Source organism: Leptonychotes weddellii, chromosome 7, assembly GCF_054177405.1.
Source record: "Leptonychotes weddellii isolate Sample4059 chromosome 7, ASM5417740v2, whole genome shotgun sequence".
Classification (NCBI taxonomy): domain Eukaryota; kingdom Metazoa; phylum Chordata; class Mammalia; order Carnivora; family Phocidae; genus Leptonychotes; species Leptonychotes weddellii.
The window spans coordinates 118,929,707-118,946,086 of record NC_138375.1 but is presented as its reverse complement, the minus strand read 5'-3'; the positions used below and the strand labels follow the sequence as shown (position 1 = coordinate 118,946,086).

At 35.3% G+C, this 16,380-nt stretch overlaps 1 protein-coding gene across 1 annotated transcript in view; it reads left to right on the top strand.

Annotated features, from left to right (window-relative positions):
- ADAMTS19 (ADAM metallopeptidase with thrombospondin type 1 motif 19) overlaps window positions 1-16,380 on the top strand; it is a 214,333-nt gene that overhangs the window by 172,775 nt on the left and 25,178 nt on the right. The window contains exon 17 of the mRNA XM_081825619.1: window positions 919-1,076. Within this exon, the coding sequence (XP_081681745.1) occupies window positions 919-1,076 (158 nt within the window). The remainder of the gene's footprint in view (window positions 1-918; window positions 1,077-16,380) is intronic.

Below are 16,380 nucleotides of genomic sequence, written 5' to 3'. Positions count from 1 at the left end.
TCAGGAATTCGAATAATTAATCAACACATGACAATTCTGGGATTTGTTATTGTGCCTTTTAAAAACTAACTTTGAAGTTAGACTTTGATCAGATATATGTAACTATCCAGATATTAAGAAGAATATTAAACATTATTTTATGCATCATATGTATTATAATTTAAAACATAACTATTCAGCCTAAGTAGATGTCTGCCTTATCAGTATTCTGCACTAAATGAAGTCTTAATTTTGACTTCTGCACACTCTCTTCTTTCTCACTTTATCTTATTTCACTTTGAGTATTACATCCCTAACCTCTGCTGAAAAACCTTTCCTAAGAAACATCTAAATGTGTCTTCCTTCTAGCTGTTTGACATCTTCCAGGGTGACGGCAGATTGCTTGGTGTGGCCTGACACTTGTCTCCAGCCCCAGTTTCAAAACCCTTTGTTAATTTCCTAAGGGAGTGCTTGGTCTCTCTTGTCCTATACTCAGCTACCCAGGCACCTGATCCCGCCATCTGTATTTTCTCCAGCTACATTTCGTCTTCCCCACACATTCTAACTTAAAGGAGTTTCATGAACAAAATCTGAAGTTATTTGCTTTGTTCCAAGATCTACTGTGTTTCTGAATGGGCTGGACCATTGTGCTTTTTTTTCCACCCTCATACTTCATGAGATATCAGTGGGCTTTTTTCTTTACATAACATACAATTACCTGTTTGCCCTTAATAGTGCCATAGACTCAACATCTTTCCAAGAAACTTCTCCACTTGAAATCATGACAGCTTTTATATACAACTTTTTTTCTTTGTGTAGGTATTGAAATATCATAGCAAAAACCAAAACCAAAAGGAAAAAAGGAGGGGGGCAAGTCAATTAAGAAAAGAGATCTTAAAAGAACTCGTGATTTATTTCATGTTTTATTGACTCTTACAGGTTATGTAGAAGTGCTGGTGATACCTGCTGGAGCAAGAAGAATCAAAGTTGTGGAGGAAAAGCCGGCACATAGCTATTTAGGTAACCTGACACAGAGCCAATCCAAGTACGAGCTCCCCTCCCCCTGCCCTGACAGTTCTCTGATGACGAGGACATCAGTCTGTTTCTAGTTACATGTTTGAATTTCCCAGGAAGCACCTCTTGTCATATCAAGTAGGAATTTCTTTTCTTCTCTCCCGGGGACTTACCAGAGCAAAAGCAATCTGATTGTCTATGTTTTGGGGAGAGTATAAATTGCTTCCACATGTTAGTCCATGTTTAAAAAAAAAACACTTGTTGGAGGATTTAGGTATGTTTTATTTCATATATATGCACAGATATATATTTCATGAATGTATTTATTTCATATATACATACACATACATATACACATTTATTGCATGTGCAAATGCATATATGTGAATGATTACTTTAGAAATAGAAAATCTTGTGGGATTCTTAAAAAAGATTCTGATAACTGAACAGACTTAATCTTTTAATGGGAAAAGATGCTATCTCTTGCTTCACTTCAGGTATTTTCACCTATGAAGAGAGTATTTTAAATTTTTAAATATTGCATCTGGAAAGAATTGTATCAGCCATTTTAATTAGGCCAGTTAGTGATTTTAAATATATGAAAGAAAATAGTTGCCAAAATACATATTGTTTATATATCAAAATTACAAACCAATTAAGTCATGTGAAATGATCATCTATAGTTATGGCATGCCCAGATAAAAGGATCTAATGTGATTAGGTCTGAAAAACAGTGAAGTTTCTCCCAGAATTTAAACATTGTATTTATATTGTCTTTAAAGAAAGCCTGCATGTCTTTTTTTTTCTTAACAGAAATAATGTTCTCATTATTCTTTCTCAAAAGAAATAATATCCCAAGGGAAACGCTTTGTACGTGGAAAATAACCCAATATTACATGATTGTTTCTACTTTGCAATATTAAAAATAGTCTACTCTTGGACTGAGTTATTTTTCTCATTAGGGTTTGCTTTCTAGGGGTAGGAAAATATGAGGAAAGGGGACAGTAAAAAGAAATCCTTTGTCATGTGACACACTCATTAGTTTTGTGTTATTAATTACCAATTTCATCTACTTTTACCTGCTAGGTTTTTAAATTCATTTTAAGTACAAGTGAATCATCCCAGATATCCAAATTGGGATTAAAACTAATACCCGTTTTTTGGAGACACTGTACAAAACCGAGACAATTTCAGGACATTCGTTCAATAGCCAACAATTGGCTCTTACACTTGGGAATATGTTTTCTTTTTTCCAAGCTGGAAAGGAATATGGATGTCTCAAATGGAATGTTCTCATATTCTGTAAAACTCGACATTGTACTATGATTTTTAGTAACTTAACAAATGTGACTAGAAGAACCAGCCAGTTTTACAAATGGGACATCTCCATGCTCTAATTCCTTATTCCTAGGCTCTTCGACCAATCCAGTCTTGTTTCTGTCTCCCCTCTGGCAAAGGGAGTTACTATAAAGTCAGCAAATGCCCTCCATATTAACACATCCAATGGTCACCATTCATTCAATACTTTCTTCTTTTGACTTTGAAGACTTGAGGCTGCCTACTTCATTGGATGCCCCTTACCGGTCTCTTTCGATGGATTGTCCTCCTCTACATATTTTCCATATGTTCCCATACTGTAGGTCTCAAGCCTGGGCCCTGCCCCCTTCCTTGCTGTCCTGTCTCCCTAGGGAATCCCGTCTAGCTCTGTTGCTTGACATGTTTATTGGATGTAAATTATCAGATATCTCATGTACCTGAGAAATAAGAAGTCTAAGTCAAAAATTGTATTCTCACCCCATGCTGATACTTCTTCCTCCTTCAGCGTACCCTGCTATAGTCTGTCACTGTATGAGTATCTTAGGAGTTCTCTATCAAGTACCACCCGTCTGGTGGTTTAATGTATTCTCTCACAGTTCTGGAGGCCATAGTACTTTCACTGGACCAAAAATCAAGGCATCTGCAAAGCTGTGCTCTCTCTGGAGACCCTAGGGGAGCATTCACTCCTTGCCTCCTCCAGCTTCTGGTGGCTGCCAGCATTCTTTGGCTTGTGACCGCATCATTCCCCTGCCTGCCTCCCTAGTGTCCTTGACGTCTCCTCTTTTTCTGTCTTCAAAGTTCTCTCTTCCTACCTCTTCTAAGGATACATGTGATTTTATTTCAGACCCACTTGGACTATCCAGAATAATCTCCCCATGTCAAGATCCTTACTCATATATGCAAAGTTATTTATTTATTTGCCATATAAGTTAGCATTCATAGGTTCCAGGGATTCAGAAATTGATTTTTTTTTTCCTTAATAACACTTGTTTTTTTAACTGGAGTGAAATACCTGCAGCATAAAATTTACCATCTTAACTACGGTAAGTGTACATTTCAGTGGCTCTGAGTGCATCGCTTTGTTTTGCAACCACCACCGCCGTCCATCTCCAGAACTGTTCTCATCTTGCAAAACTGAAACTCTGTCCCCCTTAACAGTAACTCTCCATTCCCCTCTCCTCCCATTCCCTGGTAACCACCATTATGCTTTCTATCTTCATGAATTTGACCACTTTGCATATGTGGAATCATATTCTCTATATGCGGTATCTCTTCTTTTGTTCTTTCATAAGAATAGTAACTATTCTTTTGTGACTATCTTACATCACTTAGGATAATCTCCTCAAGATTTAATCATGCTGTTGCATGTGTCAAAATTTCCTTCCTTTTTAAGGCCAAATAGTATTTCATGATATGCATATACCACATTTTGCTCATCCGTTGGTTCATCCATGGATACTTGGGCTGCTTCCACATGTTAGCTATTATGAATAATGTTGTGAATAATAACGTGGGTGTACAAATATCTCTTCAAGATCCGGCTTTTCATTCTTTTGAGTATATTCCCAGAAGTGGAATTGCTGTATATTATGGTAATTCTATTTCTAATTTTTTTAGGAACTGCCACACCCTTTTCCACAATTCTGTACTATTTTCCCTTCCCACCAACAGCGTGCAAGTGTTCCAGTTTCTGTATTTTCTTACTAACTCTTTTTTAAAAAGATTTTATTTATTTGAGAGAGATAGAAAGCAAGAGAGAGAGAGCGAGAGAGAGCAAACACTAGCAGAGGGGAGGGGCAGAGGGAGAAGGAGAAGCAGACTCCCTGCTGAGCAGGGAGCCCCACTCGGGACTCGATCCCAGGACCCTGGGATCATGACCTGAGCCGAAGGCAGATGCTTAACCAACTGAACCACCCAGCGCCCCACTTCTTACCAACTTTTGTTTTCCCTTTATTCAGGTAGTAGCCATCCTAATGGGTGTGAGGTGATTTTTCATGTGGTTTTGATTTGCACTTCCCTAATGATTAGTGATGTTGAAAACCTTTTCATGTACTTCTTGGCCATTTGCATATCTTCTTTGAAGAAATGTCTATTCAAGTCCTTTGTCCATTTTTGAAATAGGTTGTTTGTTTGATTCATTGTTGCTGTTGATGATGATGATGAGTTTTAGGAGGTTGCTGTATGTTCTGGATATTAACCCCTTATGAGATATATGATTTACAAATATTTTCTCCCATTCTGTTAATGATGTCTTTTGATACACAAAAGTTTTTAATTTTCATGAAGTTTGTCTGTTTTTCTTTTATCACCTGTGCGTTTTATGCCATATCCAAGGAGTCACTGCCAAATTCAATATTGTAAAGTTTTGCCTTATGTTTGCTTCTAAGGCTTTTATGGTTTTAGGTCTTACATTTAGATCTTTGATCCATTTTGAGTTAATTTTTGTAGATAATGTTAGTCAAGTGTACAACTTCATTTTTCTGCATGTGGATACTCTGTTTTCTCAGTACCACTGGTAGAAGGACTGCCCTTTCTCTGTTGAATGATCTTCGCACCCTTGTAGAAAATCATTTGGCTCCATATGCAAAGGCTTATTTCTGGGGTCTCTATTCTCTTCCATTTGTCTATATGTCTGTTTTTATGTCAGCAGCATACTGTTTTGATTACACTAGCTTTCTAGTAAGTTTTCGGATCAGGAAGTATGAGTCTCCAGCTTTGTTCCTCTTTTTCCAGTGTGTTTTGGCTATTCAGGGTTACTTGAGATTCCATATGGATTTTAGGATAGGTTTTATTATTTCTGTAAAAAAGGCCGTTGGAATTTTGGTAAGGATTGCATTGAATTTGTAGATCACTTTGATAATATTGACATCTTAACAGTTTTAAGTCTTCCAATCCATGAACCTGGGATGTGTTTCCATTTATTTATGTCTTCTTTAATTTCTTTCAGCAATGTGTTCTGGTTTTTATGGTATAAGTCTTTCACCCCCCCCAGTTGAGTTAATTATTTTTGATACTATTGTACATAGATTGCTTTCTTAATTTCCTTTTCAGATTGTTCATTGTTAATGTATAGAAATGCAGCTGTTTTTCTGTGTGTTGACTTTGTATCCTGCTACTTTTAAAACAGGCTCTTTTGTATGTGTGTGTAGAATTTTTAGGGTTTTCTACATAGAAGATCATATCATCTGTGATCAGAAATAATTGTATTTCTTCCTCTCTGATTTGAATGCCTTTTATACTTGTGAATTCAGTTTGCTGGTATATTGTTGAGAATTTTTGCATCAGTGTTCATAAGAGAAACGGTCTGTAATTTTGTTTTTGTGTCTCTGTGTTTTTGTCTGGCTTTGGTAGTGAAGAATGAGTTAGGCCTCATACTGTGAGTTAGGAAGTCTTCCCTCCAATTCACTTCTTTGGAAAATATGAGGATTGATGTTAGTTCTTCTTTACATGTTTCGTAGAATTTGCCAATGAAGCCATAACATCCAGCACTTTTCTTTTGGGGGATATTTTTGATCACTGACTCGGTGTCCTTACTAATTATAGGTATTTCTAGGATTTCTATTTCTTTGTGATTCAGTCTTTGTAAGTTTTGTGTTTCTAGGAATTGGTACATTTCATTTAGGTTATCCAATTTGTTAGCATACAAATTTTTTAAATTTTTGTTGAAGTATAGTTGACATACAATGTTATATTAGTTTCAGGTGCACAGTATAGTGATTCAACAGTTTTATACATTGCACAACGCTCACCATGACAAATGTAGCTGTCGTCTGTCACCATACAATTATTTTAGTATGCTTGACTATATTCCCCATGCTCTACTTTTAATCCCCATAACTTTATTTTATAACTGGAAGTTGGTACTTCTTAATCCCCTTTACCTATTTCATCCATTCTTCCACCATCCACAGCTACCAGTTTGTTTTCTGTACCTATTAGTCTGTTTCTGTTTCTGTTTTTGTTTGCTTGTTTGTGACTCCACATATGAGTGAAGTCACATTGTCTTTCTTTGTCTGACTTATTTCACTGAGCATAATACCCTCTAGGTCCCTCTGTGTTGTCAAAAATGACAAGAGCTCGTTTTTTATGGGTGAGTAATATTCTGTTATATATATATACATATATACATAACATACACATACACACACACACACCGTCTCTTATTTATCCATTTATCTATTGATGGACACTTAGGTTACTTCCATATCTTGGCTATTGTAGATAATGTTGCAATAAACATAGAGGTGCAGATATCTTTTAGAATTAGTGTTTTCATTTTCTTTGGGTAAATACCCAAAGGTAGAATTACTGGATCATATGGAATTTCTATCTTTAATTTTCTGAGGAGCCTCCATACTGTTTTCCAGAGTGGCTGCACCAGTTTACTCTCCCACCAACAGTGCATGAGGGTTCCTTTTTCTCTGCATCCTCGCCAAAGCTTGTTATTTCTTGTCTGTTTGATCCTAGCCATCCTGACTGGTATGAGGATTATTTATACTAACTTTCTTATAATCCTTTTTATTTCTGCAGCATCAGCTGTAATGTCCCCACTTTCATTTTTGACTTTTTAGTTGTCTCTTTTTTTTTTTTTTTTTGCTTTCTTAGTCAATACAGCTAAAGTTACATTGTTTTTGGTGACCTTTTCAAAAAACCAACTTCTGGTTTTATTGATTTTCTCTATTATTTTTCTATTCTCTATTTCATTTATCTCTGCTCTAATCTTTATTATTTTCTTCCTTCTGGTAGCTTTGGGTTTAGTTTATTCTTTTTCTAGTTCCTTAAGTTGTAAAGTTAGGTTGTTAATTTGAGATGTTTGTTCTTTTTTTTTTTTTTTTTTTTGAGAGAGAGATTGGGTGCACACATGTGGGGAGGAGGTAGGGGCAGAGGGAGAGGGAGAGGGAGAGAGAGAGAATCTTAAGCAAGCTCCATGCTCTGCATGGAGCCTGACTCAGGGCTCCATCTCATGACCCTGAGATCATGACCCGAGCCATAAAGAAGAGTCAGACACTTAATGAGCCACCCAGGCTTCCCAAGATCTTTCTTCTCTTTTCATGTGTTTGTTGCTCTAAATTTCCCCCATCATACTGCTTTTGCTGTGTCCTCTACATTTTGCTGTGTTGGGTTTTCATATCCATTTGTCTCAAGATATTTTCTAACTTCCTTGTAATTTCTTCTTTAATCCGTTGGCTTTTTGAGTGTGTTATTTCATTTCCACATTTGTGATTTTTCCAGTTTTCCCTGTGATTGATCTCTAATCTAACTTCATCCCTTGATAGTCAGAGAAGGTACTTTGTAATGTTATCTATCTCTTAGGACATGGCTATCTTCTCGGGGGCCATTATTTATCCCACCACAGTTACTAATTTCTATCAAGTAGTTCTCTCCATAACCACTGTGACCCATCACCAAGTCAGTCCCTGCTGCCCTGTCCAGCTTTATCTCCTTTAGAGCATTTACCACCATCACCATCTGAGTTTTCTTATCTGTTCACATGTGTCCTTTTATATTGTGTATCTCCATGGTTAATTCTGAAGGCAGGGATCATGTTGCATGGAGCTTCACTTGCAATAACTCAAGCAGACTCTGGTACACAGAAAGTAATAAAGACTTTTTATGAGTGAATTTTAATTAAGAAAAGATGGTTCATACTTGTATAGTAATTAGTATGGGCCACTTCATTAAATATATCTGTTAAATAAATCCTCACATCTCTATGAAGTAGGCACCACTAATTTTTTTTAAAATCAGAGACTAAAGGACAAGAGAGTTTTAAGTTTCTTTCCCAAGATCATAAACCTAAAAAACTGTTATCTTGGATTTCAGACCAAGCAGTGTGGCCATAGTATCTTGTTCCTAGTATCTCTTTTTACTTTTTTATTCATTGCCTCTCACATTACACTTGTTATTTTAAGGTACATGTCATATATGAACACATTGGCCTTGAACTTCCCCCCAAACTCCCCTCTTTCCCCCCCCTTTCTTAATTAATGAGATCAAGTGTATAGAGCTAACTCAGGGGAATACAGATCATGAAAAGACAGTTTTCTTCTCTCATCACTGCCTTCGGGTCAGCCAGATCCCATCTTCTTTTCCTGATGCATATCTCTAAACATAAATCTCCAACTACTTTTTCTTATGAAAAGAACATTTAATTTAAAATGGAATCACATGTCTGTGTTACTATTTGGCCTCATTATTGTCAGTTTTCTTTGTACTTAGAATTAGGCATAAGTTATTAGGGTCTTTTACTTCATAAGGAAACAGCATGAGTGCTCCTGAACATCCTGAATACTACTCTAGAGATTGGGGTTGAAAATATAATATGTTACCATGTTTATTCAAGAACCCACTAAGTTTTCTGCTTAACTGAGGAAATCACAATTATCCTGATGAATTTAGAGGAAGGGTGCAAGAATGAAGACAAAATGACCACTTGCATAATCCTATCGAAGAATGGGAATGGGAAGAACCCAGTGGCTTCTAGAAACTGAAGAAGTTGAGCTCATGAAACTTTTGCAAATGGATGTGTTGATAGAAGATGAAGATTCAAGGATGACTTTTAGGTTTCTGGATTAAACAACTAGGCAAATAATAATGGCATTTACTGAGATAGCACACATGGATGGGGGTCAAATTTGGTAAAAAAAAAAAATGATACAGTATTAAAATCCTAGATTTTAAGCCTCAAATCATAGATTTCAAACCTATTATAGAGAATACATATCATAAAACACATTTCCTAAAGGCCTTTTCGGGCATTGAAAGGAAGTTATTGAAAATCTTTTTTTTGAAATAGCATTAGGAAAATGGATTATTTCCTGGCAAACTATACATAAAACACTATATTACCTCAAAGGAGACAGTTACTTCCCTCCCAATACAATTATTCTTTTTCATTACTCTCTGAGTTGTATTCCCATACGTAATTATAATCTGTGTTTCTGAATATCATGGCTTAATTGTTTTGTTAAAAATTAATGAGAAAGTCTAAAATGTACAGGAGTTCAGATGGACTATACATCTTTACAAAATCATTATAGCTTAGGACTTGTAAAAGTCTAAAGAAATAAAGGTCATATGGGTCCACTTACCTTGCCTGCAGTTTTGCATGCAAACCACTATGGAAAAACTTTTTGCTAAGAACAATTTAAAGTGTTGAGCAAATTATAAAAGGAAGAAAAAAAACACATTTTAAAGTTACCTCTAAACTGAGAAGAAATTAAGGAACCCTCACAGGCCAAAAACAAAGTGAGAACAGGAAACCAGAGCATTAGGCTGACTGAAACCTCACTTGTGCTTAAACCTGGCGACTAGTTTAGATTTTGAACACCAAGGCAGACCATGGACAGAAAACAAAGCCTGAGGCTTTATAAAGTGGAGGCTGGAACAGGAGACACTGACATAAAGCAGGACCCCAAAGGTCTACAAGCTCAGTGTGAAGGAGACATAGAAATGCATTTGCACCATAAAAGGAGAACGAAAGGAAATGTGTCTGTATTAACTTTGGTACTGGGTAGAAGTAGAAAATGAACTTCCCTGAAGACTCCAAACCCAAAGCAAATGCTCAATGGATTCGTAGCACTAATTTACCCAACTAGGAAGTCCAAAACTCCAAGACATTTATTTTAATAAAGTTACCAAGGTGGCTGGCTTATGCAAATGCAAATCCTTTTTGAAGTGATGCACCTTCAAACCAGACCTCAAAGGAATTTTATAAGGTTCAACAAATATAATTTTGTAGTAAAAAAAAAGTTCAGGAAACACAACAGGGAACAGACACAGCAAAAATAAGGGAGATCAGAATCAGATATGTATTTGGATCATATACAGAAAATGAAAAAATAGTATAATTGTTTTAAAATATGAAAAAGGGATTTAAAAATAAGAATAAACAAAATTGACTAAAACCATATTTAAATAACCAAATACAATTTTTAAAACTAAATTTTAAAAACTCAATCAATAAACTACAAGACTAGGAGAAAAACAACAGAAATATACAGCAAAAAGGAAAAAAAGAGAGCATAAAATAAGATGGTATAAATAAAACAAAACATACCAGCAATCTTAAGCATTTAAAAACTAAAATCTCTAGTTAAAAGACAAAAATTATCAGACTGGATTTTAAAAATCATTCAGGTATATGATATTCATGTGAGAGTCACAAAAACTGAAAATCAAAGAATGCAAAACTATACTAGAAAAAATACAAACCAAAAGAATTCTGATAGAGCCATAGTAATATAAGTCAGAACTCACTTTTTTTTAAAGATTTCCTTTATTCATTTTTGAGAGAGAAAATGCACACCTGCGTGAGCTGGTGGAAGGGCAGAAGGAGAAGCAGACTCCTTACTGAGCAAGAAGCCTCATGCAGGACTCGATCCTAGGACCCTGAGATTATGACCTGAGCTGAAGGCAGATGCTTAACCGACTGAGTCACCCAGGCACCCAAGTCAGAACTCACTTTAAAGGAAAATGCATTGTTTGAGATAAAAAGAAGTTACAGAATAATTAAAAAATAATTTAATTCATCATAAAGACATTATAATTTTAAAATTGTATGAACCCAGGAATTTAGCTTGAAAGCTTTTAAGCAAAAATTGACAAAGAAAATTTAACAAATTAACAAATTATACATTAAATATGGGCGTGAACTGACTTCCAACCAACGTGTTTGGGTAACACAGATTAAGATAAAATTATTTAAACAAGTAATGCTGGAATAATTGGGTACTTATGTGAGGGGCAAAAACTGAACTTTAACTCCTACCTCGTATCATACACAAAAATTAACTCAAAATGGAATGGAGATCTACACAAAAAAGCTAAAACTCTAAAACTTCTAGCAAAAAACATAAGAGAGGGGCACCTGGGTGGCCCAGTTGGTTGAGCATGTGGAACTCTTGGTTTCGGCTCAGGTCATGATCTCGGATTTTGGGATCCAGCTCCCACATGCGGCTCCAGGCTCGGTCAGGAGTCTGAGATTCTCTCTCCCTCTCACTCTGTCTGCCCCCCCCACCACTCACATGCTCTCGCTCATGCACTCTCTCTCACTCTCTCTAAACAAATAAAATCTTTAAAAAAAAATAAGAGAAAACCTTCAGACATTGTGGCTGACAAAGATTTCTTTACAACAGATGTGCAAAAATACCAACCCCTTCACCCAAAAATGAATGTTTGATTTCATCAAAAGTGAAACTATTGCTCATTAAAGGGCACCACTAAGAAAATAAAAAGGCAAGTCATAGTGTCAGAAAAATATTTGCAAAAAAACTTATCTTTTTAAAAAAACTTGTCTCTAAAATATATAAAAATATAATTTTCCTGAATATCTAATAGATACCAATAAATATTCTTAATTAATGTATTACTTATCAAGGAAACAATAAAATAAAGGTATTTATATTTATTATCCATCTTAAAAGTTATTTTTAGTACATTTAAAGAACTCTGAGCCCCTCCTCTTCTATTTTATAATATATTTTGTTAAAACTGGCAGTAAATTTTCTTCAGTGTTTGAATGTTGGTATTTTCTTTGTTGGAAGGTTTTTAAATCCCAACTTAATTTCTTTAGTGTGTGTCTGTGAATGAGTGTGTACACACTCATATGTGTGTATGTATATGACTGTCCAGGTGATTTCTTCTTTGGTCAGATTTGGTAATTGGTGTCTGCAAAGAATTAAGCTGTTTCCCTTACCTTATCAAATTTATTGTCTTAAAGTAGTTTATCACATTTTCCTATTATACTACAATGTCTATAACATTATAGCAATATTCCTTCACTCATTTCCCACATTGTTAATTTGTATCTTTCTTTTTTTACTTACTCAAACTAGACTTTTATCAGTTTTCAATCTTTTGAAATAACCAACTTTTGATGTCATTGATCGCCTTTGTTGTTATTCTACTTTCTATTTAATTTGACTTCTGCTCTTTATTTTTCTTCCTACTTACTTTAGGTTTGAATTGCTCATTTTTATACCATTTTCAGGTGGAAACTCAGATAATTGATTTTAGTCCTTTCGTCTCTGCTAATATGACAATTTATCCTTCTAAAAACTGCTTTAGCTGTGTATCACAATTCATGGGTATTGTAATTTTAGTTTAAAATATTTTCAGATTACCATTGTAATTTTCTACTTTGACCCATGGGTTATTTATAAATGTATTGTTTAATTTCCAAATACTTGTAGATTTTTAAAATAGATACTTTGTTATTGATTTCTAGTTTCAATCTATGTGGTTAGAGGATTCACTGAGTGTGATTTCAGTTGAGACTTGTTTCATGGCCCATGGCTCATGTTAGTTAATATTACATTTATACTTTAAAAAGCTATATTCTGTAGTTGCTGACTCTTCTCTAAATATTGCTTAGCTCCATTTGGTTTACATTTTCTGTATTCCTATTGATTTCCTTCTTGTTTTATAAATTAGGGAAAGAGAACTACACTCCAACTGAAATTGTGGATTTGTCCATGTCTCCTTTCAATTATGTCAGCTTTGCTTCATGCATTTTAATGCTCTCTTACACATTTAGGATTGTATGGTTTACTTAGTAAGTTTTAAATGTCATTTAGAATTTTACATTTAAAGTAATTTAAATTTAAATGGCATTTTTAAAAATTCTCTTTTTATCTCTCCAAGTATTCCTTGCCCTGAAGTCCATGCTATCTGATACTGATATAGCCAATACATCCTTTTTATGATTAGTGTCTCATGCTTAATTTTTCCCATCCTTTTAGGTTTAATCTACCTATGTTTTATTTTTAAAGTGCATTCTTCTAAATTGAATATAGTAGGGCCTTTTTTCCCCTTCTGGCCTGACAGTCTCTCTCTTTTAACCAATACCCTTAATGCATTTAAACATAATATAACTATGGATACATTGAATTATTTTCTGTTTTCCAATCCTTTTTATTCCTTTTTCCCTATGTCTGCGTCTTCTGTTGGACTGAGGGTTTTTGTTTTTGTTTTTGTTTTTAGCATTCCACTTAATCTCTTGTTTGCTTATTTACTGTATATAGCTCTTGTTTTATATCTTTAATGGTCGCTTTAGGATTTACAGTATACATTTTTAACTTATTACAGTCTCCTTTCAAATTATATGATACCACTTTGCATGTAATGTAAGTTCCTTAAAAGTGTATTTACCTTTGCCTGTTTCCCTTCCTTTGTGCTATTATGCGTTTTATTTCTACATTTCATATAGTCACTTTATTTTCATATATGCCTCAGTCACCAAAATAGATTTTAATCATTTTTGCTTTAAAGTCAATCATCCTATAAAGAACTTATTAATGAAAAAGAAATACGTATGTATTTGTACCAACATTCTTCATGCCTTCACATAGACCACCGTTTCCACCTGGAACCATGTTCTTTCAGCCTGAACAACATCCTTTAACATTTCTTGCAGAGCAAATCTGCTGGCAGCAAAATTCCCAGATTGTGTTTACTGACAGTGTATTTATTTTTCCTCCTTATCTGAAGGGTATTTTCACTAGATATAGAATTCTATATTTTGTTTGGTTTTGCTTTATTTTGTTTTGTTTCCTTCACTTTAAAGGTAATGGTTCATTGTCTTCTGGCCTCTATTAGTTCTGACGGTATATTCAGAAAATTTGTAATCTTTTTTCCCTTTATATATAAAGTACGTTTTTAGGATTTAATATTTTTCTCCCTATCCTTGGATTCCAGCAGTTTGATTATGATGTACCTTGGTGAGCTTTCCTTGTGCTTTTCTTGCTTGGGTTCCGTTGTATTGATTAGTACAGTAAGTTTATGGTTTTCAACTTTGGAAAAATTTGGAGCATTATGTATTCAAATAATTTTTTTGCCTACCCCCTGTTCTCTGGGATTCCAGTTACACCTGTATGAGTCTACCAGGTTTTTCCCATGGGTCACTGATGCTCTGTTCATTTTTTTAAAAGGTTTTATTTATTTATTTGACAGAGAGAGAGTGAGAGAGAGTACAAGCAGGGGGAGGGAGAAGCAGGCTCCCCACTGAGCAGGGAGCCTGATGAGGGCTCAATCCCAGGACCCTGGGATCATGACCTGAGCTAAAGGCAGACGCTTAAGCAACTAAGCAACCAAGGCACCCCACTCTTGTTTATTTCTTCAGCCTTTATTTTTCTCTCTGCATTCCACTTAGTTCTAACCTGTCAGCTTCTCGTCAAGTTCACTGGGTTATTGTGCCATGTCTAACCTGCCCTTAAGCCCATTTAGTGAATTTATTGTTTCAGATATTTTATATTTCTCTTCTGAGGAATTTGATTTGGTTATTATAGTTTCCACTTTTCTCTTTAATATTATAGGTTTTTCTTTAAATTCTTGTGCATACTGAACATATATATATAAGCTTTTGTAAAGTCTTGGTCTGCTGGTTTCATCATCTCTATTATTTCTGGGTCTAATTTTATTGACAGATTTTTTTCCTGATTATGGGTCACGTTTTCTGAACTTTTTCACATATCTAGTAATTTTTTGGTTGGATGCTGGACACTGTTAATGTGAGAGTGCCAAATGGCTATTCTTTTTATTGATTGTTGAGCTTCATTTTGCTGTCCACTTAATTGAATTGCAGATCAGCTTAAGTTCTTGAAGGTTTTGTGAAGGCTTTGTTAGGGTGGATCCAGAGTAGCCTTTATTCTAAGACTAGGCCAACCTTATTTCTAATGTGCAAAATTTTTTTAGGTGTTCCACTCAAGTCTCTGTTGTATATTCAGTAGGATCTATCCACTCTAATTGAATAGAACTCATATGTCTGCCAACCCTACATGAGCTCCAGGAATTTTATCATTTCTAGGCTCGATGTAGTTGCTCTTTTCCCAGCCTTGAGAAATCTCACCACACTTATTTGCAGCTTGGTATGTAGACACAGGCTCAAAGGAACACCTTTGCAGATTTTTAGAGCTTGTCTATGCAGCTCCAGTACTCCATAAAATAGATTCCAGATGCCTCAGGCGATTTGAACTCCATTCTCTGCATTGTCTTCTCACTGAAGCCCCCCTTATCTATGCTCTGCTTGAGTTCCCCCCTCCCTATGGTTTGTTCTGAGAAATATCTTCAGACAGAAAGTCAAGCAGTTTTAGAGATCACATTTGTTCTCCTTCTCTTAGGGACCTCAGTTCTCTCTTGCTGTTGTCCAGTGTCTGAAAACAGTCGTTCAAACACTGTTCAGTTTTCTCATTGCCAAAAGTACGAGAGATAGTACAATTCCACTTACTAAGGTATGGCCAGAAACAGGTTTTCTAAAAACACATTTTTTGAGTTAATGAATTAAAAACAAAAACATAGAACAAGAAAAATTGCTTATTCAGCATACTGATTCTTCATATGCTATTAAGCTTATAAATTATGTGAGTTTTCAGGTACGTGTGTGTGTGCCATTTTGGGGGAAATGCTGAATTCCAGAAATATCAATTGAGTCTAAACATTATACTATAGCCCCAGAGGGTTTTTTAAGGCATTTTTATTAGAGATTTTCAGGAATTATTTCTTTATAATTATGTCCTGAGTGTATGTTGAAATACAGAAAAAATATGGAATTATAGTGGTCACAGTTACAAATCTAGGCCAAAAAGGTTTCTTAAAATATTTAATAGATTTTGAGAAATTCAAGGAAGTATTTTACCTTTTAGGCAAAATCACTTTTTTTTTATTATGTTATGTTAATCACCATACATTACATCATTAGTTTTTGATGTAATGTTCCATGATTCATTGTTTGCGTATAACACCCAGTGCTCCATTCAGTACGTGCCCTCTTTAATACCCATCACCAGGCTAACCCATCCCCCCACCTCCCACCCCTCTAGATCCCTCAGCTTGTTTTTCAGAGTCCATTGTCTCTCATGGTTCATCTCCCCCTCCGATTTCCCCCCCTTCATTCTTCCCCTCCTGCTAGCTTCTTCTTCTTTTTTTTTTTTTCTCTTAACATATATTGCATTATTTGTTTCAGAGGTACAGGTCTGTGATTCATCAGTTTTACACAATTCACAGTGCTCACCATAGCACATACCCTCCCCAGTGTCTATCACCCAGCCACCCCATCCCTCCCACCCGCCATCA